The following is a 26,790-nucleotide window of genomic DNA, read 5'->3' as shown; positions in this document are numbered from 1 at the left end:
GCAGTTAGCTATGTAACAGGCTAAAACACATTCAGTAACTATTACAGGGGATCAATAACATTTATAGAATATTTTTTGCTTAACATTTATACTTGACAAAATCTTTAGAATGCTGGATGCCTGCAGACAAGTTCATTATTTTGCAGTGACTACAGAAACATTCAATGGTGTACACTGTCAGGTTTCTGATACACAGCATAACAAAACCCAGGAATACGGTGTGCTGAATACTCAGCTGCACGGTATTTGTGCATTACCTACACTAAGAAAAGCCTATTAAAAATTCAGTTAACTGCTACAAGTTATGTGAATATATAAAAACAGAGCAGATATACAAGTATAACACTGAACATACTGTACTTTATTAGCACAAAAAGCCAGAACAAGGCACAGCAAGCAGAAAAATACATCAATAGAAGGGTTAGTGTAGCATACAAGAATAACGTTTATTGTACTTGCAGCCAAAATGTTCCCTACCTCGCACAGGTCACTGCTGTAGAGAAGTGAGTAATAACATACTGTAGCAGCTGGTAAAGAAACTAGGGAGCACTCATAATTGGTACAAAACATTAAACAGGGGATAGGGCATTCCAACAAAATTTTAGTGCAAAAATGTCTAAGACGGAACTATTTGAAGTTCCATCTCCAATTAAATAAGCAAACAGAACTTAGAATTTTGTTTCCAAGTAATCTGTTGAAACTATTATCAGTGCATATTACTTTAAAACATTTTAAAAAGCGAAAATTGAAAGATATTTACAAATAAAGTGTAACAGTACCTTGGAAATCTGACATTATTTCAGATATGTCAGATTCTGTATTCTGATTATAATTCAACCACTTGTAATTTTCTCCATAAAAATATCAGACAACTTTAAATAAAAATTTCAAAAAAAAAAACAAAAAAACAACCCACCATTTTCTCTTCACTATTACCTTCCGTTGTAAATTACAAGCAGTTAGGCTTTAGAAAAATACAAAAGCTTTCATTTCATGGCTATAAACCAATTCTGTAGTCCTGCCACTGAATCAATAACTCACGCTGGAAGGTATTCAGCTGTCCAAGACAGCATTACTTATGCTAACAATGCCACTTAAATCTCCAAGTGTTTAAAATAGAATTACAGTACTGAGCAGGCATATTCAAGTCTTAATGATTAGGAAACCCTATACACTGAGAAAAGCATGATTCATCTGCTAGCATCCAAAAAAAACCCATTAACTATTAATGGGCTGCAGGTCATCCCTGCTTCTTGTGAACTGCTCCTGATAAAAAGAGAATACTCTTATCCACTACTGTTCGGAATCTTAACTGTGAGCTCAATTAGTACTTTGAATAGTGGAAAGTTTTAAAGACAATATTTAAAAAAATACTTTAAATATGAGCCAAAATGCTCCTCCAATAAAGTCTTTCTTCATTAGCATTACACGAATGCCCCATGGAAAATGCCTCATAGTTTCTTCATCCAATTACTACAGCTATAAAAACAAAATATTTAGGAATTAGCAAAAATATTTTCACTAGGCCTTAATGAAAAACGTGCAGAATTGTGTCTGCTTGTTGTTTCCAAGAGGCATCACAACTTTGTTTGATTAACAGCAGGCAGCATCTGACAGGATACTAACACTCAGCTTCAATAGGATATTGCAAAAAAGCTAGACGTTGTTGGTGCGCTCGCCGCAGTTAAACTGTAACACATAAAAAAAGCATATTCTGTAAGCTTACTGGGGGCTCTGATTTCCTTTTACTTTGTTTTTATAGGTTCCCTCTCCAGCCATCGCACCCGGACTTTTTGTTTATAGTGATACTCCTTTAAAAAGTCTTGCAACATTGAAGGTAATGGAAGGTCATCGATTCCATCATACGTAGTGCACCTGCAGATTACTGCCCGGCAGATATACTGCAGACTAAAAGGGAAAGTCCTGTTCAGAGACACAGTTAGCAAGGGTTCGAAGAACATGCAAGAGCTAGGGTCTTTGTAGTGCTCCAGAAGCCCTGTAACAGTGGAGGAGTGAAACACGCAGGGATCGTGGGCATCAAAACTGAAGTTGTGATTCCACTGCTCGATGCGTGCGTGTAGCGATCGGTTGTAACGACGGAAGCTCACAGAGAAGAGGTAGTCCTCTTGCGCTGAATCCCTGAGCAAAAAAGTGCCTTCGGGTTTACCCTCCAGAAGTGCTTCTGCTTCGTAACGGTCCATCACACCCCAGTAACATGGGTTACCTGTGATCTGAAGTAAGTCTGGCACAAGGCAATGGATGTAATCAATCTGAGTGTGCACCTTCCAAGCCCCCTGCTTGCTGATATGGCCGTGGCTCTCTCCAGACATCTGGCGCTGCTTCTGCCTGCGCGACTGTAGACAAAGCGTTGTTGTGTCCTCTTCAGAGTCACAGCTTCCTGGAGGAGTTGCATTTTTGTCCCCGGTCAGCTCAGTCATACCGGGGGCTAGCTTTGGTCCCAGTTTATATAACGGATTAACCTGTGCTGTAGCTTCAAAAGTATGTATTTGGGCATTGGGAGGGGGATCAACCCCTTCTTCGATACTGAGTCTACGTCTCTCCCTCAGCCTATCTTCTTCGTCTTCTGTGGAAACCAAGGAAGGATCAAATGTGTCAAAAAACGTTGAGTGTGGACTCACGGGAGCTGTGTGCTGTTTGATCAGATGCCACTTCTGAGCCAGATCTGAGCCTGCAGGAAAAGGGCATTTCTCGAGCATTAGTTCAGAGAGATGGATCTTTCTTTTGTTAGAAAACAGAGGTTTGGACTGTTTGCTGTAAGTTCGCATGGGAAAACACAGTCCAACAGTATCCTGCAGACGCTGCCGCAGAGAACGGCTGCCTACTGTCCTGTTTGACACCGCATCCATATCATGGACAGAACTCACTCCATACCTTCTCTCTCTTCTCTGCAAACCACCTCGTGTTCTACCAAATCTTTTCTCAGTATCCAAAGAGCTCTGGGTTTTGGTAGAGCAGGAATGTTTCTTCTTCCCACCCCAAGGAGCATGACGAGAGTAAGAGTCCCTGCGAGCGAGCCTAGCTCCTGTGGTGACACACGAATCATTCTCTTTCTCTATACTTATTTCAACAATCTGAGGAATTTCCGTGACACAGTTTGGGTTCCGCCTGACGGAATTCTTTGAAGGACTCAAACCTAATTGCAAAGCAACGTTTTCTCTCAGAGGGCTGCTGGGTTGCTGTTGAATCAAACCCGTTATCTGGACAGTTTTGTCTTTCGCAGATGAGCAACTACCGGAGTTGATGACTACGTTTTCATTTTGGTTTCCACCTTCATGACTGAAGAGATTCTGGCACCTGTATTTGAAATTGTTCCACATCTTTCCCACTTTATCCATGGATTATGTTATCTAAGTTAAAGAGAAAAAATATTAAAAAGAGTTTAAAAAATGAGAATAAACCCTCGGTTATCAATTAATTTACAAAGATGACTTTGTTAACTGAACACAATATCATTGAGAAAGCACCCTCAGCTTCGTAGGGTTGTACAGCACTGACATGCAGCGCATCATCTTGTGACACAGAAGAATCACCAGGAAAAAAAAAAGCGTTTGGGAAACCACAAACATTTGATTTATAAGCAAGCCCACCTACATTTCTATTGGATTATTTAAAATGTAGGTAAGATTTGTACCTGGTAGACAGGAAATACACGGTTTTAAATTCTTCAGATAAGCTTTCAGTAAGTAGGAGTACAATTCTGACAAAAACCACTTCAGGTGACTCCGAACAACAAAAACAGTTAGCAAAAGCCAACAAGAGTACTAGAAGCGTCTAGATATACCATCCAGAATTGAAAGCTCCAGCTGCAGGCAAGGAAAATTTCAAACGACAATTAACAAGATTAAAAAAAAAAAATAGCACAAAACAAATGTGGGGTAGGGTGGGAAAGAAGTGTTCAGAGATTAAGCAATTAAAAAAAAATAAACTAAGGCAGTAGAATATCAGAATAACTTGAATTTTAAAGTCTCTGATACATTAGTAAAGCCATAGATACAAAACATCTAAAAACTGTCTGGCTTTATTACTTAAGCCATGAAAGAATGAAAGAGCCCAGGGAGCTTTTCTATCTTTAGCAAGGGCACTTAAAAAGAAAGCAGCTCTGCAGCAAAAGCACAGTGACAGTGGATTGTGAAGTAAAAAGAAAAACATTAGTATTGCGTATTCTGTAATTGCTTCTTCAGAAACCAAGTTTGATAATTGGAACAAGACTGTCAAAAATCACAAGACTGCCCTAGGACACTGGCTAATTCTATTCCAAAAAGTCAGGCAATGCTGAGCTAAATTAGATCTAATTAAGCTCTGAGAGAAGTGCTAAACTTAAAGGACCAAAACATGTCACCTTATTTAACTATCAGTGAAAGCTGCTCTGTTCTATAGATATGCATCATGCTGAAGCAACACTTCTCTGTTGCTGCAGTTCTCTGCTCAGAGTTAGAAAGAAACCTAAAGCAGTGATTAAATCCATTGGGTCTCATGAAATAAGATGGGTGATAGACAAGTAAGCAACAGCTTTGCAATCCAGTCTAGAAGTTCCTAAAGCACAGGTGAAAGCCTGTTACTGTAGCAGAATTTACTGAGATTGAGGAAGAGATGGAGGTACAGTTTACAAGAGATTCATGATTAGATAATTTGAAATTCCTCCTAAGTGATATGCAAATAAAAAGCAAAATGAATAAAAACTTATCTCCCCACCTCTTGTTCAAGCACTTCAGCAATAGCAGTAAGTTAGACGTCTACATCCAATTACAAAAAGTAAACTTTAAAAATGTAGTGTGGAGTCAGGAAGGAGGACAGAAGGGGAAAAAAAATAACTAGATCTTAACCATAGCTGGGAACTGTTGGCACAAGTTACCTAGAACATCATGCTAACAATCTAAATTACATCCAAGCAGTTATTAAGAAGGAAGACACTTTTTTCAAGTAAAAAACTTTCAGATGGAGAAAACTTGCAAAGATAGGAAATCTTACATGTAAAATGCACTACAGAGCTCTCTGCATATGTTAAAAGTAGATGTGTGCAAGCACACGAGCAAGAAAGTTCTTCCTGAATAATGAAAAAATTTCTACATTAACCTTTCTGGGAGTTGTTTGGTCCAAGTTGGTAGACTGAAGAGGTCTTAAGAACAACACGTAGATTTGTAGGAACCATTCAACCACCACAGCAATAATAGCTGCTTGTAGAGTGTCAGAGATTATCCACACTTCCAAGGAAGCACACGTTTGATGTGCAGGCTTGTCAACACAGTATATATATGGTTAAGTTCTACCCACTGCTCTTTCACGTTCTTCATTTCTTCCTCTTCCAAGTCACCGAGATACATAAATTTATCTGTGACACCTACTATCTGACTGTCCTTAATCAGCTGAAGCTAAGTAACAAATTTTAAGATCTTGGGATGTGACAAAGAAGGGACAATGCATTACCTCCATTCTTTCCAGAAATCAGACTGGAAAGTGAAATTTTTGTGACAGCAAATCGGAATTGCTTTTCCAACCAGTCATACTCTGTTCAGTAATGTGTTTTATTTGGAAGTTGCTTGCTATTGCTCTTCCCTTGCACTACTATTCCAAAATGTGTTTAGGCTGCTAGGTGGGTTGGAAATCCTGCAGGTTTACCCAAAAGTCTCCAAAACCCAACTAAAAACCAAACAAACAAAAACAAACCACCCACAAAATTACCACCATATCAGCTTGACAAAATACTTCCTCAAAAGTTCTAAAGTTTAAATAATTTTTGTCACAGTTAAGAGCATATAGATATCTTTCTTACCCAGAAAAACATGAGCCACTGTATCTTGACTTGAGAACACACCTCAGGATGAACTTGCTAGATTCTGAGTTGTAGACATGATTACTAGAAAGAGAAAAAAACAGTATTTTTCTTAGCTGTTAAGAGCAACTTCTCACTTTATACTTACAATCTGCTAACAGTATCAAAGGGATATTTCACTAATTATACTTTACATGTGTGCACAGTACTACCTGCTCATTTTATATATATGTATATATATATATTCTTATGTTTTTAATATAAGTAAAAGGCTTCACAAAACTTTTTTCATCTCTTAAATACATGGTCAATCAGAATCTAGAGAAAGACCCTCAAATGAAGCTGTTAAGAAATAAGAGCAATGTCACACCATCTGGACCATTCACGTGCCAGACACAGTGGGCACACTCAGGCTTGTAAAAATGGCTTCCCACATTTTGGTTTCAAGTCCAAAGCAGCGGTTCCCAAGTCAGACTGGCAGTGCTGTCAGATCACCTCATTACTGCCTCCCCTTGTTGTTTTCAGCTGCTGCATCACATCAAAAGGCAGCTAAAAATACACACTTTTCTAATATTACTTTTCCAGGTAAGCAACTGCCACAAGGATGTTATATGATTGTGAACCAAGAGGAATGTCAACTACGATTCTAAAAATGGGAAAGTAAGTGGAATGCAAGACAAGTAAAAGAGTAGGTCAGCACTTCCCTAAAATAATGACCTATTGTTTTTCAGAAATCTGAGAGGCATTATGGGATTTTAGTGCAGTATGCTCATGCCACTGTCAAGTCTAGCAGGAACAGGAGACAGTCTGCTTCTTCACATTAGAACCAAGCCTAGGACAGTGTTGCCAGTTACCAGGAAACTATGAAAAGCTATGCTAACACACAGATCAGACAAAAACTACTTGGATATGATGCTTATTTACTGGAATAAGAAATGTAGGTCTTAGTGATGACTATATGGTTATGAAGCTATTATTCCTAGGCAGAAACTTCAGAGTAATGACAGACCAGCACTAAACTTTATTAGTTTTGATTCACCTGTGGAAGCACTAAAAATGAAGAAATGCTTTTAAAATTAGGCCACATAACTACTACTGAAAGATTCTATAAAAATGAACTTCCCAGAAAGCAACAGAGTTACAAGCACAAAACTAAGTCAAAGGCAGATGTAAAATTCTTTCCCAATGCTAACTTTTTTTTCCCTCCCCCCATCCATTATGTTCCTAGCAGGTCCACAGTACACAAGACAGAAAGAGTGCTACAGGTTCCAGACAAAGCCAGTTATGATGCTGCACTTGAGTGCTGACTCCACAGTAACCCCTTCATTAAACACCTAAAAAGTACAGAGTTATCTTGAAATTTCATGCTTAACTTCTTATTTTGAGTGCCACTCTTACACCTCAGCTGCACTCAGGAACGTGAGCAGTCAGGTCACTGCTGTCACACCAAAGCAGCAGGCAGTGACACAGCCTGCTCCACCAGCTGCCTGCTGCTTCCACCAGGGAGTGGTTGCTTCAGAAACCGTTCTTTGCTATTGGAAAACAGCTTCCTGAACTCAGGCGACTGTCTCAGTTAAGACTCTCAATCTTGCATTAGAATAAAACTTGAGTCATGCTTAAAGTATTTTATATTCCATCTAGCGATTGCAAACTGGTTTAAATCGACACACAGCAGACTTGCGGTTTCACAGATTTCTTGTGGCAGCACCAAGGTCCACAAAATACAAATCACTTTTAAACTGGCCCTAAAGCCATCCTGGTTTTCCAAAGGAGAGCTGTCTGAGACAACTAGTTTTGGAAAATGTCATTTTAGCCTGAACAAAAAATAAACTCCATGAATCAAAATCCACAGTATGGATTTTGCAGATCACTTTGCAGATTTTCCCAGAAAAAGTTATACTATTATTTCCAAACCAACATCTTTGCAACTAAAAGTAATTTCTATCTACCCTAAACTGACAGAAACGATCAGAAATGTATGCCAGAGACCACTCTTTCCAGAAGCATCACAGCACCTTGCCAGAGCTTTCTGCTGGTGACTTGGTAATAGGAACAATCCTAGAGGTAACACACCTTCATCCATCTCCGTGTTACCCGATTTGAAAATTAGATGAAACATTAAGTTACACTAAAAACAAACAAACAAAAAACAAACAAAACCCGGAACTGAACCATCCACCCAAGGCTGTAACTCTGTATAATGCAGTACACATTAAAAACACTGCATGGCTATTTCCAAAACAAGCATCTACAAACATCTCTGGTTTGGCATTTTCACACCGTGACAACTTCAAAACACTGAAAGGCAACAATGACAAAGTCAAAAGAAATCCGTAACCTGAAGGGAAAAGGGGAGAAGTCAGAGTCTACTCCCTGCACGCTACTGTGCTCGCTGCTACACTAGCACTGTGAGGGCACACTGCCCAACACCCACTGTTTGAGTTAACCCACCTGAGGAAGGTACAACAGGGTTACAAGGGTTACAGAGCTATTTCCTCCTTTTCAATACACATCCCAGTAATAAAGAATTACTGCTGCAATACTAGAAATGACACTTCTTTAAAAAAGAGAGTATAAGTTAGGAAAATGTATGGCTCTACTTCAGTTACACGCACAAAAACGCAGCCACTACAGACAGCCTGAAGAACCGATCTGGAGAGCTGGAAAAAGGAGGGGGCTGGTCATATGGATATATATTTTTAACAGATGCAGTTCCTCAAGTTTTCATGAAAGTTTAATTAGGACAAAGAACTACTATTTCTCCTAGCAGGCTCTGAAAACTTCCTGGCCCCTTCCTGGCCACCTGTGCTGAATCTGGTGCAGGACACAGCCTGCACATGTGTGGCTGTCCATGAATCAGCTTGTGGAACAGACCCGGACTAAACTTAGCCATCAGAGTCTCCATCTTTTCTACATCTTCTTTATGACTTCATAAACATTTGTGTTGGAGTGGATGATGAGGAGTAAGGGCACTACTGCTTCCTTGAACATCAGCACTGGCATTACAACCTGTGGTGGCTACTTTGAAGAGTAATTTCAGCTGAAGCCTGTATGTTAATCAGAAATGGTCTTCTGTCTGCAAAGGGAGATCAAGATTGTACTTCTGATACTTCCTTGAATGTTCAGGCTGAATGTTCATTTCAACAGTAAAATGCTGAGTCAGCTTGATGCACTCTGCTAAAGCATAGTGAAAGCTATGAGTTTCAAGAACTTCAAGCTGGCAGACTGTCTAGTCAAAGAAAAATAATGGTATTTGTTTCTTACTTTCAATTCAAAACGACAATCTCCTCAGTACAAACTCACAATGAGCGAGAAGCACAGCTGATGTTCTGCCAGTTTCTTTCCAAGCAGTCCTTTAGTTACTTCAGTACAGAAATACCATCCCAAGAAATTTTCAGTGGGACAAGCCCTTGCATCCCCCTTGCTAGGTTTTAGGATTCAAAAAAGTGTCAGGACTATGTGTGTTTAGATTATAAAACAACATACAGCTGCCATCTGTTTCCTTTCTTTTCACAAAACCTAAAACCCCTAAAAGAGAAAAGCATGAATGAGGAACAGAACATGAACAACACTGAACCAAAATAGAGACACTTGTTTCTGAAGTACTTTTTTAATTATACAAGAAAAGCAGATAATGATACAACTGTGATGAACAAAGATAGTATTTCTAATTATGTCAGGATTAGAGAGTTGCACACAGCAAGCCTAAGTTTCAGATATTAATGAAGAAGTAATGCTGCACAGATCTTCTGAGAACTCTGCATACTGACAGATATCCAAGGTAGAAGCTCCGGAACTTCAAGACAAGGATGTGTCTGAATCCCAGGTTAAGACGCCATCAAATTATCTAGGTGTTATTCAGATGGCCACTCATCATAACATCTAAGTCCACACAAGCAACATTACATGCGAGCATTTTCCCCTAAACGACCCCAACACGCCAGAAGTACACAACTGAGCTAACATCACCTTCAGAGAAAAAGTAGAAGAAAAAGCACGAGGTTAACTAAGGAAGCTACCTGCTATGGCAGAGAACTCTAGGCAACCCACTGAAATAATGCTTTCTCTTACTGCTATATTTAAGCCTCCTTGAACATAAGCTGCCAATGTATTTCAGTTTTTCTTTTCTTTTTTTTTCCTTTGTTTTTAAATGTGTACAGAATAAATAGTTCCAGTCAGTGCTGAGTTAAGCACAGCAGCCCTCTTGATGACCTCTGCAAAAGCCATTAAGAGTATTCTTAGAAAAAGATACAGAGCTCTCCTGTAGCAGGAGAGAATTCCATTCCACTTTTAAGAACACTAACAAAGCATATTCTTTTCTATCAAATTCTGAAACACAAATAATGTGTTTCTCAAGTTGCTATAAAATGAAATGGTTGGTTGTGATTTCAGGGCATTCTGTATTAAGGAAAAGCAAGCTTTAATAGTTCTGCCTCAGTAAAGCAAAGGTAATAGGAAGTAAAGCTGAAAAGAAAGGATGGGTCAGTCTCATCGTGTATCCTTTACTACCACAGTAGAAACATGCATTTTCAAACAGAGCATTTCATTCAATTGCAAATTGGCTATTTTGCAAATAGATAGCTCCTCCTTTTCAAGGCCAATTTAGACTGTTTTAACAGTATTACTTCTTATCATCTCATTCTACAATTTTCAAGACCTCCACAGCTTGTCTAATGCCTCCCCCTTTACCAACACCCTTAACCCTTACAGCCCTCTTTATGCACCCAGTCATTTCCCATAGTACCTTGCTATTTTACCCAGGAGAAGACCACACTGGCTAATACAAACAAGCTGTCTGACACCTCAAAACCTGGTAAGAACAAAGCTCTACTTGTTCACCTTCAGTGATATATCTAGAGAGGTGCCTACATGAGAAAAACTGTATTGATATTCATGTCATGTACATGACTTATTAAGAAATGCTGCCCTTTCAAATTTGAATGAAATGAGTGCAAAGCTCAAATGCCTCTACAGCCCTAATAACTGAGTAGGCTGACAAGCCTAGGCTGCCATTTATTTGGATCTGCAACTGAAAAAGTCACTGTTATCCTGAAAACTAAACAGTGCCAACATGCACTTTGAAACAAATTCATCACTGTCAATTGCTCAATTCCTAAGTCTGCCTTTGTGTCACAAGAAGTGCATACACCCTGAGCCTTATGTTCAGCATCTGACTTTTTTATTCACTCATAACATTAACAGAGAAAAGCATCCCATAGTAGCAACATCATATGCATGTGCAACAGACAATAAGAAAGCTCAGCAAAAATTCTACGACCGAAGAGCTAGCAGCATAAATGACTTGACAGGCTAAAAGAATACAAACCACATTAGCTGTACTTTAAAGTATGCTGGTATAAACAGATAACCAGTGAACCGGTCCATTGTGTCATTGAAGTATGAAGAGTGAAAGTTTCAGGCTAAGAGTTTTGAGAAAAGTACCAGAGCAGCCCGGTGCCTTATCTAGCTGCAGCCACACTCTGTGTCAGGCAGAAAGGTGTTCTGGGATAGGCAGCTCCAACAGCACCCACACACCTACAGAACAACTTTCACGTGATTCAAGTCCCAGTTCACATTCTTTAATGCCAGAAATTTAACAGGTAAGCTCTAGTGTCTCTGGCAATCTTAGATCAGTTTCTGGATAAAGCACTGGATAAAGAATTTGGATCTTCTGGATAAAGAATGCAACTGTGCCACAAAACCCACAGAGCATTTGGCAAGCTAGGAGTTAAGCCCCTGCTTAGGCCTACCCCCAGCTGCTGTCAGCACTCAAACTTGTCAGGAGGAGCTCGTTGCCCTGACAGGGCTAATTGGCAGCAAGCACCTGGCTCTCCAGGCAGGCAGGGGTAGGTAAAAGAACACAAACCCTGCAAAGGAGAAGAAGCTGGAAGGCTGCCAGGAGGCCTAAGCCTGTTTTGTACTTTCATTTTGATCCACAGGCAACTTCATCCTGGCCTACAACCAGTCTAAACAGCAGAAACACTTCTCTGCAGCTTTCCCATTGCTGGGGGCAGGTGCCTGGCTGCAGGTGAGCTCTGTCATAGAGCACATGGGCTCATACTGCAACACCAGCACCCGTAGGAACCAGCATTTCAGTGAGCTTGAAACCATGGGTACCAGTGGAACAAAGCCACCCCAATAGCCATGGAGAACACCACTCAGTTTTTAATCAAGCACACTGGATAAACTGTGGTGCCACTCCCTTAGCTGACAGTGACGTTAAACAGTGCAATACATAGGTCCATCAGCAATCTTTAAAAAGAAAATGCTCAACGTAACGAGGTAAGATGCTAACAGCAGAATCACTGCTCTAACAAGAAAAAAGTTTTTTTTGGGGTAGCACAGTAAAGAATTTAATAATTTGCAATACTTGCCCTTCTTCTTTACACAAAGGATGTCGCCAAAACCATAAGACCATCACTTATGCATCAGAGGCTGAATAATCACTGATAAGAAATGCCAGGTCTCTCTTCCTCTCAAGACTATCTACTGCCTCAATTACAACTGAGGCATTAACTAAAGATTTTTTATAATGCTGCTGTGTTATCTCTAGGGAGTTGGATCTCATTTCATAATAAGACACAGAAGAGGTGATAACACTTGTCAGGGTGTGGCTGTACCTTTCTTCTTGGCCTTACATAATGCCATCAACTATATCAAAACCATCTGAATTAAATGCCTGCTCTGGCAAAGAAACACTGGCATATGTTCACAGAGTAAGCCCCTGTAGGATGAAATTTTTGTAAGAGAAGACTAATAAGACTTACTCTATTTTGCCCTGAATCAGATTCTTAAAAGCAGCGATTCAGTTGTAAGAATGGCTTAAGAGAAAGCATTTCATGCAGAAAGAGCTTGCGGCACTCCATCAAACTGAGCAAACCTAAATCAAATGACAATTACCAGACAATTTACTTGACAGAGTGACTATTTAAAAACAAAGCAAAAAACTAAAACAAAAAACTCTCAAACACCAAAAAATAAACCACAAAGTGAGTGACTGATGCTATTCTACCACATCAGATTGAAACAAACTACCCTCCGTGCAAAAGAAACAGGAGAGTACAGACCTTCGTTAGCTGTTTCTCATTAACAGAGCTTAGATACAGCCATGACATCCCAAGGGTGATTGTCCATGGTAACTCATCTAGCATCACTTCACTGCTATTAAAAGAGATACGCCTGCTTTGCTCCCATTCCTCTGCATCTGATCCAGTATTCACTAGACCTCTGTTTTCATTACCTACCATAAAGATAATCAATGTTCAACTCAAGTTATCTTGCTAAAGACAAACAGAACATTACCCAGGGAAAAGAAGCCAGAATAAGCAAGTGACAGTGAAGGTAAGAGAAGCTTCACGCTCTCAAACCAAGAGCAGAAAGGAGAAGAACCAGCTCTCCCAGCAGCAGTGAGCTATTAATACTGGTTAGCCATTTCTGTGAAACCTCATCCCTCACTGCTAAATCAAATCCTCCTCGTCTTAGGAAACACATTTTATTCAATGAAAGATTAAATGAAAGTCACAATTTTGCATCACATAAAGGGAAGCCCTACAACATAAGACGTACCTATAAAAATACATTTTAAAAGATACAGGAGTTGTGCAACTGTTAACAGTAAAAGCTACCAACATTAAAATACAGAAGCTATTCCTGTTTGTTTCAAATAGGCAGCACTACTGTTACTTCAAAGACCAAACAGACTGCAAAAGCACTGTCAAGAAAAAGGTGCCACGGTTTCATCAAAACCTGCTCAATAACTGACTTCAGGGAGCTAGGATACTTATGTATCTATGATACAAAATAACTTGCTTCTTCGCTCAGAGGATACAAGTTTCCCCACTTCATCATTAGCAGAGATGTGGCGGTTTCCACATTTAGCTGTGGCTGCAGCGAAAACACGCAGGGTGATCACCAGAATGAGAACTGCACAACTGCCATTCCTCGTTACTGGATGGAAGTTTCCAGGAAAACCTCTGATCAGCCACAGTTTGAGCATACCTCCCCTAAGCCATTAAGGCTGAGAGGTCTGAATAAATCAAAGCACTACGATAATTTCACACTGATCCCAAACTCTTCTGCTGTGGGTCAGCCGAAGAGTTTACTCATGAGGTGGAGGGAAGGAGAGGAAAAACCATGAAAACATCCACTGTTTGAACTGTACATGTGACTGGGAACTTCTGATGCCTTGCAAGATTTTTCTTCCAAAGAATTCTGATAACTAGCCAGAACGGAACATCTTTCAGCAAAGCCTACCTGTTCTCTCCTCTACCAAAGAAGCATCAAAAAGAAAACTTCTGCTCACCCTTGCACTGGCCTCCTATAAAGATCACACTGTTGCAGGAGGAAGGAAGGACAACAGTAATGGCCATGAAAGGTTTTCAGACAACTGCAAGAGTCTACATAATTTTGCTTGAAAAACAAAAAGCTACTTCATGCTACATGGCATCAACAAGCAATGACATTTTGCCTCTAACTATGAACTACCCACCTCAAAAACAGCAGAGAAATTCAGACAGCTTCATGAGCTTCAAGTCTTTCCAACAAGAGGGATATTACTAAAAAAAAGTTGCCCAACGACCATGAGCTAGTGTTCCCACTATCAGATCACACTCAGAGTCTTACTGTAGTTTACCCATTTGGTTTAAATTTTACGTTTGGTTCAAAGGTAGCCTGGACTGCTGTCTGTAGTTCTTTTACAAAGAATTGCTCCAGGAAAAATATCCAAAAGTATATTTCACCCATTTAAAAAAGAAAAGAAAAACAACAACAGAAAAACATGCAAAATACCTCCTCATCTTTCACATTTAGGAAGCGCAGACTTCATGTGGACTATCTTATACCTCCTTACAGAAATACAGCCAAGCTTGGTCCAATTTGCAGCCCTGGAAGAAAATATTCCCTCAGCAGTCCTTCCAGATTTTACCTAAAGAATCCATATTGAGCTTTTTGGGATGGCTGCCAGTAATCAGTACTGATCAAATGCATATAACTCGTTCTTACAAGGTAATTGAGCATGTGCTGTGACACACAGCTACATAGCAACACCAACAGCAGCATTCCTTGCTCTGCTCTGCAGTGGTGCACATGCACCATTACAGATAAAACCATGGCTGTAAGAAGTATTTGGGGGGGGGGGGGGGGGCTGAAGGGAGAAGAGGAAGAGAAAGAACGAGTCTTGATTCTGAGCTGGCACGTGCCAGGTCCATCTCAAGATTCTCCTCCTTGCTCTGTGCTGTTACCACATCCCCATCCCTCGTATAACTTGGGGGGGGGAGAATTCCCTTCTTACAGCTCTGGTTCCCTGGCTCTGCACAGCTCACTGCAGCCTGAAGATGTACTTGAGAGGAAAATCCTGCTGAGCACACAGACTGCAGACAGTCTCCATAGAATTCCACAAAGAAACATTGGCATGTCCAGATAAAAAAAACTTTCAAAAAAAGACTGGCTCAGTTTCAGCAGATTTTCATATAAAATTTAAACACTACATCTCTGCAGAGATCATCCACTGACAAATTTTAAGCACTGCTCCAGTTCAGAGGTGCACTACAATATTTCAAACAAGAGAATGCCATAAAAAAAAAAGCACAATTCCTCTAGGTCTGTTTCTGGAAACAGATGAGGAATTATGGCTGAAAGTTTTAAACAAAGTTAAAGCCAAGGTTAAAAAAAAATGCATAAAGTATTTCAGTCCAAAAGACTGCAGTTGAGCAAAGTTATAAACAACTGAACACAGCATCTCTTAAATTTCCAAGATTTCCTATCATCTATGAAAGTAAGAGGCTAAGAAAGAACACCAGCGTGAACGACTCATACATGACCTTCCATTCTCACTCATGCAGCAATGTTCCTTGCTGCAGAAGTTTACATCTGTGCAACAAAATACCATCAGCGACACTAAATCACTGCTATTCAAACTGTCCAACGGTTAACAAACTGACAGCAGTCGCATCATTATCACCTGTGTCATAGCCAACATCAGCTTTAGTGAAACAACGGAGCAGAACGATCCAGCAAACACAAAGCAAACGTTCCTGCCTCTCTAAAAATTCCAGTTATTTGCATGCTTATTGAGATAATAATGATCAGGAATGTTAACACTGCATGCCATCTTGTTTTCTTCAGAAAACACCAAATGAAAGACTAATCAGACTGACCTCAAGACGCTTCACAGACTCTATAATCAATCTGAAAATCTAATGGCACTGATCTTGTACACTGACATAGTCCATCCTAACAGCAATGCAAAGAGGTGGGGAAGAAGAGAAATCAACACATACATAAAGATAAGACAACATTCTCTGCAGTCACTAGAGAAAACAGAGGACTTCTAGATGCACAGTAAGCAGGAGCTAAAGATGTCAACACAGAGTAGTTACTGCTCAAAGTCCAAAGATGAGAAAGCTTCATCTCAACACTCAGCAAACACAAGGACCAGAAAAGGTTTCTCTTCCCTCTTCCAACTCTCTTCCAAGCAGTCCCAGACATCCTATTTAACTTCAAACAATATAGAAATGATACAAGAACAGCCATGCCCACTGACTCTTCACATCAGTTGCCAGAGTTCCACTTCCACCAAGGACTATTTCCAGTTATTTGAAGTACGACAGTACTAGAGAAGAGCATTACATGCAGCCACCCTGGGATCACACACAAGGCACCACCACCATCAGCTACCTCCAACATGCTGCACGTTTCAGCTCAGCATCAGACTCCACTCATGCTGACCTTGATTTTCCACCCTGCTCCTCTCCTGTGTTGTGATATGCTCGTTGCTGCTGCAGGCTGACCTCTATCTTCCTGGTACAGCCTCCCATATGACAGCTGAAGTGTATGAATACACAGTTCACTCCTTTCTACCCAAGTTCTGCACATATAAGATAACTCAAAAATCCTTTTGACTAGCAATTTTCTGCATGCATTTATTTGACCTTCAGGGCTGGTTCCTGCATAGAGGCAGCAAGCGATTACACTGAACTACTATGCTGAGGTACTCATCCCAAAATTCAGGCATGAACGCCCTGAGAGCCCAGTAGTTATTCTTAAATACCTTTTGGGAGAGTTTTGTAAGCTGTAACATATACACAGCATAGCCTGCAGAATCGTGCTAGAGGATACGAGCTCAGTATGGGATCAGAGAGCCTTATTTTACCAGGTAAATCAGTTATTAATAACTTCAAAGAGATCATGCCAACATCTCCCCAAACATCTGATGTTGAAGTACAATCTCTTCCCACTAAAGAGCTAAATACACAGTTCAACTCCAAAATCAATCCCAAAATTGACTGTAGACTAAATATGCAAGGCTAATTGAGATATAAATGAGGATCAGGACCTTTAGGTTCATCTCTGCTTAAGGAATTTGCACAGGGTGCTACACTGGTTGGCATACCCTGTGAAATGTTATAACAGAGAGGTACACACATTGACATTTCTCTTCTGATTTGGCTTCCATCACTGTCTGTTATGGTTTTATGATTTTAAAAACCAAAACCAAGAATTTCTGCCGAAATTGCTGTCCCTATAACACTACTGTAACTCCTTCTATAAGCAAGACATAAGGCCTTCTAACAGCAAAGACCAAGGCTAAAACCGTTCAGCCACACATGCAAAGAGTTTACCTTTACGTCACCCCCTACACCAGCACTCAGATGTTCTCACAAAAAGTGCACACATACATTAAAAAATATATATGAAAAAAAAAGCTCCTTCAGAATAGAGGCATCTGCTGAATACTTTCATACAGTACTCATCAGCTGAAGTGTGCCATCCTGCCACAGGGAAGGACAGTGCCTCCTCAGCCCGTCTGCCATGATAAGCACACGAACTAGCAAGACCAAATATAAGAAATTCCATTAGGTAAGAAATCCATGATGTCAGCATTTTTTTTAAAGCAACAACCATTAACCTACTGCCCTTTCCAAATTCAGAATAACCTGAAAAAATGCAGCGTAGCATGCTTTAGGGATAGCAGTCCAACCTCACTGTTGGCACAAAGCTTAGCGACTGTAAACTTTATTAAAGTTTTAACATCAACTTGATTCTAAAAGTAGAAGTTTTAGAACTTCCACAAAATTGCTATGAAGTTTTGTTTGTCGTATAACAAATGAGCTGTATCCTAATAAACTTCTCACTAAATTAAAACAGTTTCATACTTCCTTGAGCGACAGCTCACAGTAGATCTACAAATGAGCGAGGTAACAGCTACGGAACCCTTCCTAGCACCTACTCCTAATGTTTGACTTTGGCAAGAAAAAGGTTTTGACTCAAGTTCTTGTTTCACTAATCCACAGTCAAATTCTTCATCAAAGGACTGCTGGAAAAACTCAACTTGCTGGAAACAGTAACTATAATTACTGACCTTCACCAAGTTAGCCAAAATTAAACTGCAAAGCTCTAACTTCACAGTACAAAGAAAAGCATGTCTGTGAGTAACAGAAACCAAATCAACACTTGTGAGATCTCAGAAAATGAGATAGAAGCAGTGACTTCACAGGAAAAAAAAATTGAAAGCATTCTTTGACCACAAGTAAATTCCTTCTACATTTGTACTGCATGACAAAAAAAGGCACAACTATTTTGTTGTACGTCTTGGCTAAATCAAGCCCTTGCCCAGTAGAGCATAAAATTCAAAATGTGGAATTTATTTTTATGAAATCTCATAGAAATGAACAAACTGTAAAACAGAGCTGTACATTTTATCTCCTTACAGAATGCTGTCCTCTCTCCACACTGTTCAGATGCACTTTGCTCGCTGCTATCTGGGATTTTGGAGGGGAGAATTATCTTGGTGCTTCTGCATTTCTTGAAGAAACCAAGTGCCACTGCAGATGTCCCATTAACAAACCTGCACGTGAAATTATACATGCCTCGGTCAATTATAAAACTGGCAAATCTGGATTCTTTCCACTTATTACAGGCTTTAAAGCAAACATAGGAATGACACAGTCCTGGAACTATGCATAGATACACTGTTGGTATGCAACTTTTCTAGCACTAGATTAGCTTCTCCAGATACAAAATTGATTCACGTTTGACTAAAGTTTAAAATATCCTAGAATTAATTCACGGGCCATGTGGATCTTCCACAGCCTTTGTTTCTACTGCTAGCCAGGAAAATAAGGCAATTATTTGCATAACTGAAATAAAATGTGATTTCATAACATGACGATTTTTGAGTCTATAAGAACTTAAGAGGACGAGGACCAAAAGTCATTTATTTCTTACAAGCTGTTTACAAAATAGCCTAACAGTAAATCTGTTGTCAACTTAGACACTCAGCAAGAACATATTTCCCCCACTGTAAGGACCTCAAGGCCCCTAAGCCTCTCATTAATTCAGATCTCAGCTAACGAACAGACAATATCTATCAAACTAGGGATATCAAAACAAAAAACTTGTCCAGCGCAGTGGTCATCAGACACCTGTACAACCAACACTGAGCAACAGCTGTGTGATTACTTGATAAGTTTTGAATTCATGTCACACTCCTGACTGAAAGACAAAAAAATCCATTAACAGACGCTTCACTCCTGAAGGAATCTGAGAGAACAAAACCTCATACACGTGTAAGGCCGACAGTCCCTACTGACAAAAACACTGCAATCTTCCACAGATGCTCCAGAATCAAGGAATTTGAAGAACTGCCAGTGGTCAATCCTCATGAGACAAAGGAGTTTTCTCACTTCTTTCTGCACGGCTATTGCCCAGATTCACTTGTTAGTTTTAGTAAAGCAAAGCAGTAGATCAGGCCAGGCTGAAAGTCTTCGCATTCATTCAAATTCATTCAAATTTTGCTAGAATGCACTGCAATGGACATCAAAATACCTCTAGGATTTATGCCACCTTCTGGATGCAATGAACTTTTGAAAATGTTAACTGAGACAAAATTACGTCATAGAAGACCAAAGATATAAAATTATTTTGGAATTTTCATACTAGAAGGTTAATTGCCTGGTTGTAGTTAGTATAACAAAACAAAAGTGACAACAACAAATCAAACATATTTTAATCCCCAAACCAGAGAGGAATTAGAAACTATTTTTACCAATCTTAGCAATGCACAATACATTAGATTTCCAAAATTAATTCAGATTTTCTCCAAAAGTGCACTTTAAATATCCTCAAGATCACCAAGACATCAAAAGAAACCAACAATCCCAATGGTGTAAAACAAGATGGCTTCAAAAGAAAAAAAGATATTGATGGCAGTCAAGATGGAGTTTCATCTGCAGCCAAACCAAAATATTGGTGGGTCAGCAAATAAGTAAATAATAATAAATACTGACAGTCAGACCTGTCAGGACAATACATGCTGCCTAACACAGAATACAAGAACAGAAGAAATATTTATCATCACATCCTCAACATCTTTACCCAGTGATGGATCACAGAACCACAGAACTGTAGGGGTTGGAAGGGACCTCTAGAGATTGAGTCCAACCCCCTGCCAAAGCAGCTCCCTAGCCCAGGTTGCAGAGGTAGGTGTCCAGGAGGGTCTTGAATGTCTCCAGAGGAGACTCCACAACTTCCAGAGGCATTACCTTTGCATTCTCTAAGATTATTAGATGAAATTTCTCTTAATATAATCTCAGACTAAGTTATAGGTGCATTACAGTTAAGAACCAGAGGTCCTGTTGTCAAACCCCTTGCCTCCATAAATACATAAGGTAAGATTCTAAGAACAATAGCTCTGAGGAACTTCAGCAGTTAAAATACTTAGTTAAAATAAATAAATAGATACATAAATACTTTCCTCTTCCAAGCAACAAGACCAATGAATGAGAAACGATATTTACGGAGTGTAAAATAGAGTAGGAGTTAAGCAAACAGAAATATTAACTTAGAGAGCAAATTTAAATGAGAAATGCACCTTGATAGATTTGCCCTTTTATACTACTCGTGCATCTGAAGTAACTAAACTTCACCCAATTTTAAAACGCTGTGAGTTTAATTGAATTCTACTTCCTATCCAAGTGAAGTTTTTAACACAAGTTTAAAAAGAAGCATGTAATTCCCCAACAGAAAAGTAAAAATTAATGACCTAAGAAAACAAAGCATTGACTAAGCAGTGTAAGACCTTACTCCAATCTACCACACAATGCTTCCACACCACTTTGCTGCCTGAAATTCACTCACTTTATCCACATGCTATTTCAGAGCAATAAAAGACCTCTCGCTGCACGACTGAGATGACTAAAATACTGCTGTCTCCACAGAGGCCAGTCAGATATAAAAGTTCCTCAGAAACAAAGTTTCATACTGGGATAGGTTTTCCATAAGCAAGTCAGTCAGTAAACCAAACTGCCTCACAGGCCTTGCAGCAAAAGAAAAACCTTGCAGGAGACAGGCAGAGCACGCGGTTAAAAATAAAGGCAGATAGAACTGAGCACATCAAAAGTTAGAGATGCCTTGGCAAGGCAGGCCTGGTGCCCGAGCTCTGCTCAAGAAGTAGGGTACTTGCAAGTGTGCCCCAGTCAGCATTTTCATCCTCAGCTGGCCAAGTTTCACAACAAAGGTTTTGTCAAAATAGTTTAAGCAATCTCTATGACCTATATTGCTGCTGTTGAAGGACAAGCATTTTAAGATACAACCTCGATCAGTTTTTGTGGTAGTCTTGATCAAGCCCAATTCATTCAACTGGGATCCTCGAGCTTCCACTACTTTAAGGGAAGCATGTAAAAGCTGCCAAGTGCTAGGCCTCTGTATCCCAGAATTACAGTTCTTAGTCCCACAACAAACACAGAGGTCTCAAGTAATGACATCCAAATGATTTTACCTGTGTGCCACACCAGTTTCTGAGTTACTACCAGAGTTCATTCTGCTAGAAAACTATCCTATATTGCTTTTAAGTTACTTACATTCTTGACAATCTTTCAAGTTCCACTTCTGCAGATTTACTCAAATCAAATTTCTAAGTGCTTCCCAACATTGGACAGATTCCCTCTCCTCAGAAATCAGCGCTTGCAATAGCAAATATTGCACTACAACATTGTCCTAAGAACGTTCCACACACTTTCAGCAGAGAACCTTTATTACAAAAACCTGGAGCAAACAAAGAAGCCTTATGGAGCACACTAAAACCCACCCTGTCCTTTGCTGCACCAAGAAAAGCAGATTCCTGCACTCTTTGATCCTTCACCAACTACTGCACAGACCCAAACTTTCACATGATGGGATGTGTTAAGCTTCAGCTGATAGCTCAGTATGTCATATACTCAACTAAGATCCAGATAACCGGGAACATACATGGCTACATGGACACTGAAATATTTTCTTTAAGAAATACTGCTTTTCTGGGCAGCCTCCATCTCCTGCTCCTCCTTATCCGAACCTTTCAAATACAGGCTTCAGATGTTCTGCAGCTGCCCAACACTCCCCTGAAGAATTCAACCACTTCTGTGTAAAAGCACAGGCAAGAACTGGCTCCCATGTTATCCAGGAGATCAGGACTAGTTGCAGATCCAGAAGAGGTTCCTGACTACAAATCTCTTCCACAAAATCTGGCTAACACCCAAGAGCAGATGAACTGGTAAAATTACTCTTCCTTCCTTTCCAGATAATTCTTCAAAAGGGTTTTCTACCATACAAACCAGTGCAGACTACGTATAACTATACTGAGTTTTAGCCAACCTCTCTCACGGCCAAAAATATCAGCCACCACCACTGCACACATTTTCTTACAGAGATTTTCAGAAGGTCTGCATAATCTTATAACCACGAAGTTAGTGAGACATTACATATTTCCTGAAACTAAGCTGCACATTAGATGATTCACCAATTAGTGTATTCATGAAGCTTTAAAAAGCAATCAAAATTTCATTTTTGTTGAAAAATTTAAGAAAGATGTCCAGCTGTATGCATGGGGAGAGCATGTGGGCTTTTCTCCTTAACTAACAGCTACGTTAACTGGTGAAAAATATTCAGCGTGTCAGAGTTAATTTATAGAGCTGACAAAGTATAAGGGCTCCAGAAGGTATAGCATACATTTACTAAACTTTAAATACATTTTTTTTCAGCTAGATATAGCTCAAAGATTAAAATAAGCAGCCCAACAACTAAACCACAGAAATGCTTAACATTTCAAGGCACTTTTTGTTTAACAGAGCAGACAGGTTACCATCACACCAGAAGAGCTGATAATCCTTCTGATCCCATCAATGGAAACATTTTCCTGAAGGAGGTGGGCACCTCTGGAAGCCAGCAGACACCTCAGCACTGCACAAGCCACCATCATGCAGAGGGGAGGCACAGCACATTGCTCAACACACCCAAGCACTGAGGCCTTAATGAAGCCTCCAGGCATAAATACCACAACATAAATACTAAGTGCTAATTTTCCCTTAAGGTTGAAGAAACTACCAAGCATAGCTCTTGGGGAGGCGAGTCAAACAGCACTCAAGAATTATTTAGCTATATAGCTTACTCCAGGAGTGAGTATTTTTAGGACTGTTGGGGAAATCTTCACATCAGAGGTTCTTTCTCTTACTCTACAAAGCTAGATATGCAAATTTCAGCAAACAAAAATATACCTCTTTCAGACTTCATGGTTTTTTCCCCCACTATTCATAGCAGTAAACAAAACCACTTTAAACCCTAAAGATCATATGTACTGTATGGAAGATGCATGGAGTCATCTGAATCTTGTGAGGAATCTGCTAAAAATCATGCTGTTCAGCAGCATGCTATATCACAGGACTAGCTAGTTTACAGCAATCATCACTACCCTCTGATGAGCCTAAAATACATCCCTTGCTTAACTTTAAGCGTGAAGAACGAGATCAGAAAAATTCACGTCACACCACCCTGGAATATTAGTTCACTAAGGAAACATGAATTGCCATATCCAATTGGACAAACAGTCATCTCTCTAGAACCCTGTCACAGAGTGACAGATTTCATATGTTTCAAAGAACATGTTAAAAAAATTCCTCTTAGAACACAGTTGATTTCTAACCCCTTCCATCTGCTCTGCCTTAGATGTACCTGCCATCATGACAAGAGTAATAGGAGAGAAATTCTAGCAATTCCTCCCAGGACTACACCAGCCATTTTTCCATTGCTCTCATACGTAAGAAGTCATGTCAAGCTACTGCGTGCTGCCAGCTGTCTGCATTCACCGCTTCATTGTACTGCTAATGCAATTCTGAAACTGGGGTAGATATGAGACATTTAGGCAAACTGGAAAATCAGAAGAGATTTCAGCAGCTCAGTCCATCAGGTCTCAAACTCGTGGGTTTTTTGTTTTTTTTTTGTAGCTTGCTTCAGACTAACAAAGAACGCATCCCAAAAGCATTCTTAAATCACTCTGCCATAGTTATCAGTGGACAAAAACAGAATGAATCAAATCTGCTCTTACACAGCCTCCATCACTAAGGTACTGGTTTGATATCAAACCCATGTGACCATCTCAGCTCACAGATCAACAACGGAGTGAATTAGCAGATGTTAACTTGGAAACTCGCCTCCTTTCAATGGTTCACCACAGCTACCTATCTCCTCTGAGTATCTCATGATTACAGCCTCAAATGTCACCATCTGACAGAGCTATGTCAAGGCTGAGGGCAGCACAACAACTTCAGTAGGAAGTCCTTAATGGCACAAACCTGCAATATAATATGATTCAGCCCCAAGATTTCTATAGATGTAATACATTTTAACTAAGGAATAGCCTTAATGTCATCTGCGTGCACTGTGACCCATAAGAGACCTGAATTCACAAGAAGGTATGAGACCTGAGTGAACAGGTTAAATGGCATTTAGGGCTATGATGTACTGCATGGTCATTACCTGCTGACACAACCCTAATTTCCCTTCCAGAAGTGGACTTAGGAAAGGACATTCCATCCTCCTCAATAACGCGTTGGACTCGAGGCTTCTGGCACACAAATTACAGTCTGAGTTGCACAAGTACACTTTGTGGGGAGGAGTGGGACAAAGAAGACAAGACCTTTTTGCGAGAGTGATCTTGGAGTAACATTCCTAAATTGAAGTTAACCAGGTTTACATGAAAGGAAGTTAGGAATTACATCCTCATTCTGCAATAAAAATCAAAGCACTTCTAGGAAGCCGCGTTAACGCACTGGTTCTGTACAGAAGTTCACACTAAAGGAAAGAGGGCAACTGAACAGCCTCCTGGTGCTGGGCCCTAGCTCGTACAACAGTAGCAACATTACTAAGGAATAAAAGCACCCTGAAACGCAACCGCTTGCCTCTAAGAAAACTTCAAGTTTAAAAAATAAATAAAAACACAAAACAGATTACGATCAAAAGCTCAATGAAACAGAATACTGAAACGTATCTGAAGCATTTCAAGAGTCCTGATAGCCATGATGATGCCAGCAGCAGTCTTTTTTCCAAACAACATTTCAAGTCTGAGAAAGACCTGTCTGGACTTCTGCTCTCACCTTACCTCTCTCCTGAGGGAGACAGATCAGTTTGAGATCCAGTCCTCTGTGCAAACGCACGGAATGTTTCTTTTTAAAGTGAGTTACACAAACACAACCTTTTGGAGTACTTCCCATTCATATAACCACCCTGCAAATAGTTCGCCTGGGCTACGTTTATCCTCAAAATATTTTTTTCTTGTTGTGGGACTACACCACAACAAGAAGGAACTACTGGAGTTGTCACAACCTACGTGGGAAAAGCAGTATCTTTACCAAAGTGGGCAGGGACACCACCAACAATGAGGTGAACTTCAGTGGGTTTGGCTCTGGGTTTCTGGTCACGGGGCTGGCACGGCACCATCGGGGCCAGACCCCACATGACAGCAGTACAGGACCTCATACGCTGGGTAGAAGCTGGGTACAGACTTCCTAAGAAAATTACAGCTCGCGATCACGGGAACGTCACATAAAAGCTTTTGAAACAGAGGGGAAAAAGGAGAAGCGCTCTGCAGGCACTCAGGGAACGTCAGTGCAACCACATCGCATCCCGTGCTCACGGGAATACACGCCGGGCTGGGAACCGGGGCCGGGCTACCGTGATTCGGAACAACTATCGAGCTGCGAAGTTCCCACCAGCACAAATAACGCCACGCATCGCTCCAAGTCCCCAGACCCGCTCGCAACCCGGAGTTGGCGCAGACGCCCCAAGTTTCGCCCATCCCCTCGCTCCCGCAGTCCCACGCGCACAGAGCAGGGTTAACGCGAGGCGGCTCCGCGGGGCTATTCCCTCGCGCGAGCCCGTCCCCCCCGGCCCTCCGAGCACCCCCTGCCCCCACCGGCCACGGCCCCTCACCTGCACCGCCGCCTCCGGCCGCGGCACTCCCGCCTCTCAGGGGCGGCCGGGCCCGAGGACGCTGTCCCCCCCCACCCCAACCCGGGGCCGCCGCCCGCCCCTGCCTTCTCCCGGCCGCCCCGGGCGCCGGCCGCTCCCCGCCTCCTTCACGGCCACGGCCTCAGCCGCACTCCCGCCGCCGGGGGGCGAACGGCGCAGGTTCCGGCCGTCGAGCCCGGCCCGCAGGCACCTACCGCTGCGCCGTCCCGGCGGCCCCGACGGCCGCAGCATCCTCCGCCGCTCGGGGAGAGCGGTGCTGCCCCCTCCCCGGCCCCCCTCCCTCCCTCCCTCCGCCGAATGGAAAATAGTTCCTCGGGCCCCGGAGCGGGGAGAGCGGGAGCGACATCCCTGTAGCCAATGAGAGCCAGCCTGGCCCTCCACAGAACCAATGGCAGCGGCGGGCCGGCCGAGGCGGAGCATCGCGCAGCCAATGGAGGCGCAGCTCTAGGACCGACCCGCTAGGACGGCTTCGGCGAGCCGCCGTCGGCGACCATCTTGAAGTCGGGCGCGGCGCCCAATCTGGGAAGGGGCTCGTCAGCCGCCATTTTGGATTCGGGCGATTTGGGCCGCGGGGCGGGGCGGTGTGACGCGGCGGTGGGGCGGAAGCGGTGGCTGAGGGCCTAGCGGCGGGGCGGGCCCGGCCCGGGGGGAAGCAGTCGCTTTCTGGGGGCTTCTTCACAGCTCCGAGGTGCCCCGCGCGGGCGGCAGACGGGGTCCGAACT

General features: G+C 41.4%; 1 protein-coding gene across 4 annotated transcripts; it reads right to left on the bottom strand.

Annotated features, from left to right (window-relative positions):
* Positions 1 to 340: 340 nt before the first annotated feature.
* On the bottom strand, positions 341 to 26,351 carry SOCS5 (suppressor of cytokine signaling 5). 4 transcript variants are annotated; one of them, XM_065754881.1, is made up of 3 exons: positions 26,263 to 26,351; positions 5,792 to 5,875; positions 341 to 3,368 (listed from the first exon to the last, which is right to left on the bottom strand). In XM_065754881.1, exon 3 carries the CDS (start codon positions 3,354 to 3,356, stop codon positions 1,746 to 1,748), a length of 1,611 nt encoding a protein of 536 aa, XP_065610953.1. In that variant the 5' UTR covers positions 3,357 to 3,368; positions 5,792 to 5,875; positions 26,263 to 26,351; the 3' UTR covers positions 341 to 1,745. The 4 variants fall into 4 exon arrangements, with proteins under 4 accessions (XP_065610953.1, XP_065610962.1, XP_065610973.1 ...); XM_065754890.1 differs by lacking the exon at positions 26,263 to 26,351 and adding an exon at positions 26,030 to 26,126; XM_065754901.1 differs by lacking the exon at positions 5,792 to 5,875 and having other exon boundaries at positions 26,263 to 26,345.
* Positions 26,352 to 26,790: the final 439 nt, after the last annotated feature.

This window comes from Cyrtonyx montezumae, unplaced genomic scaffold (assembly GCF_038088225.1).
Source record: "Cyrtonyx montezumae isolate F1298 unplaced genomic scaffold, pur_monq_1.0 scaffold_0, whole genome shotgun sequence".
NCBI classification, from domain to species: domain Eukaryota; kingdom Metazoa; phylum Chordata; class Aves; order Galliformes; family Odontophoridae; genus Cyrtonyx; species Cyrtonyx montezumae.
The sequence above is the reverse complement of the archived record's forward strand: the minus strand, read 5'-3'. Positions and strand labels throughout refer to the sequence as shown.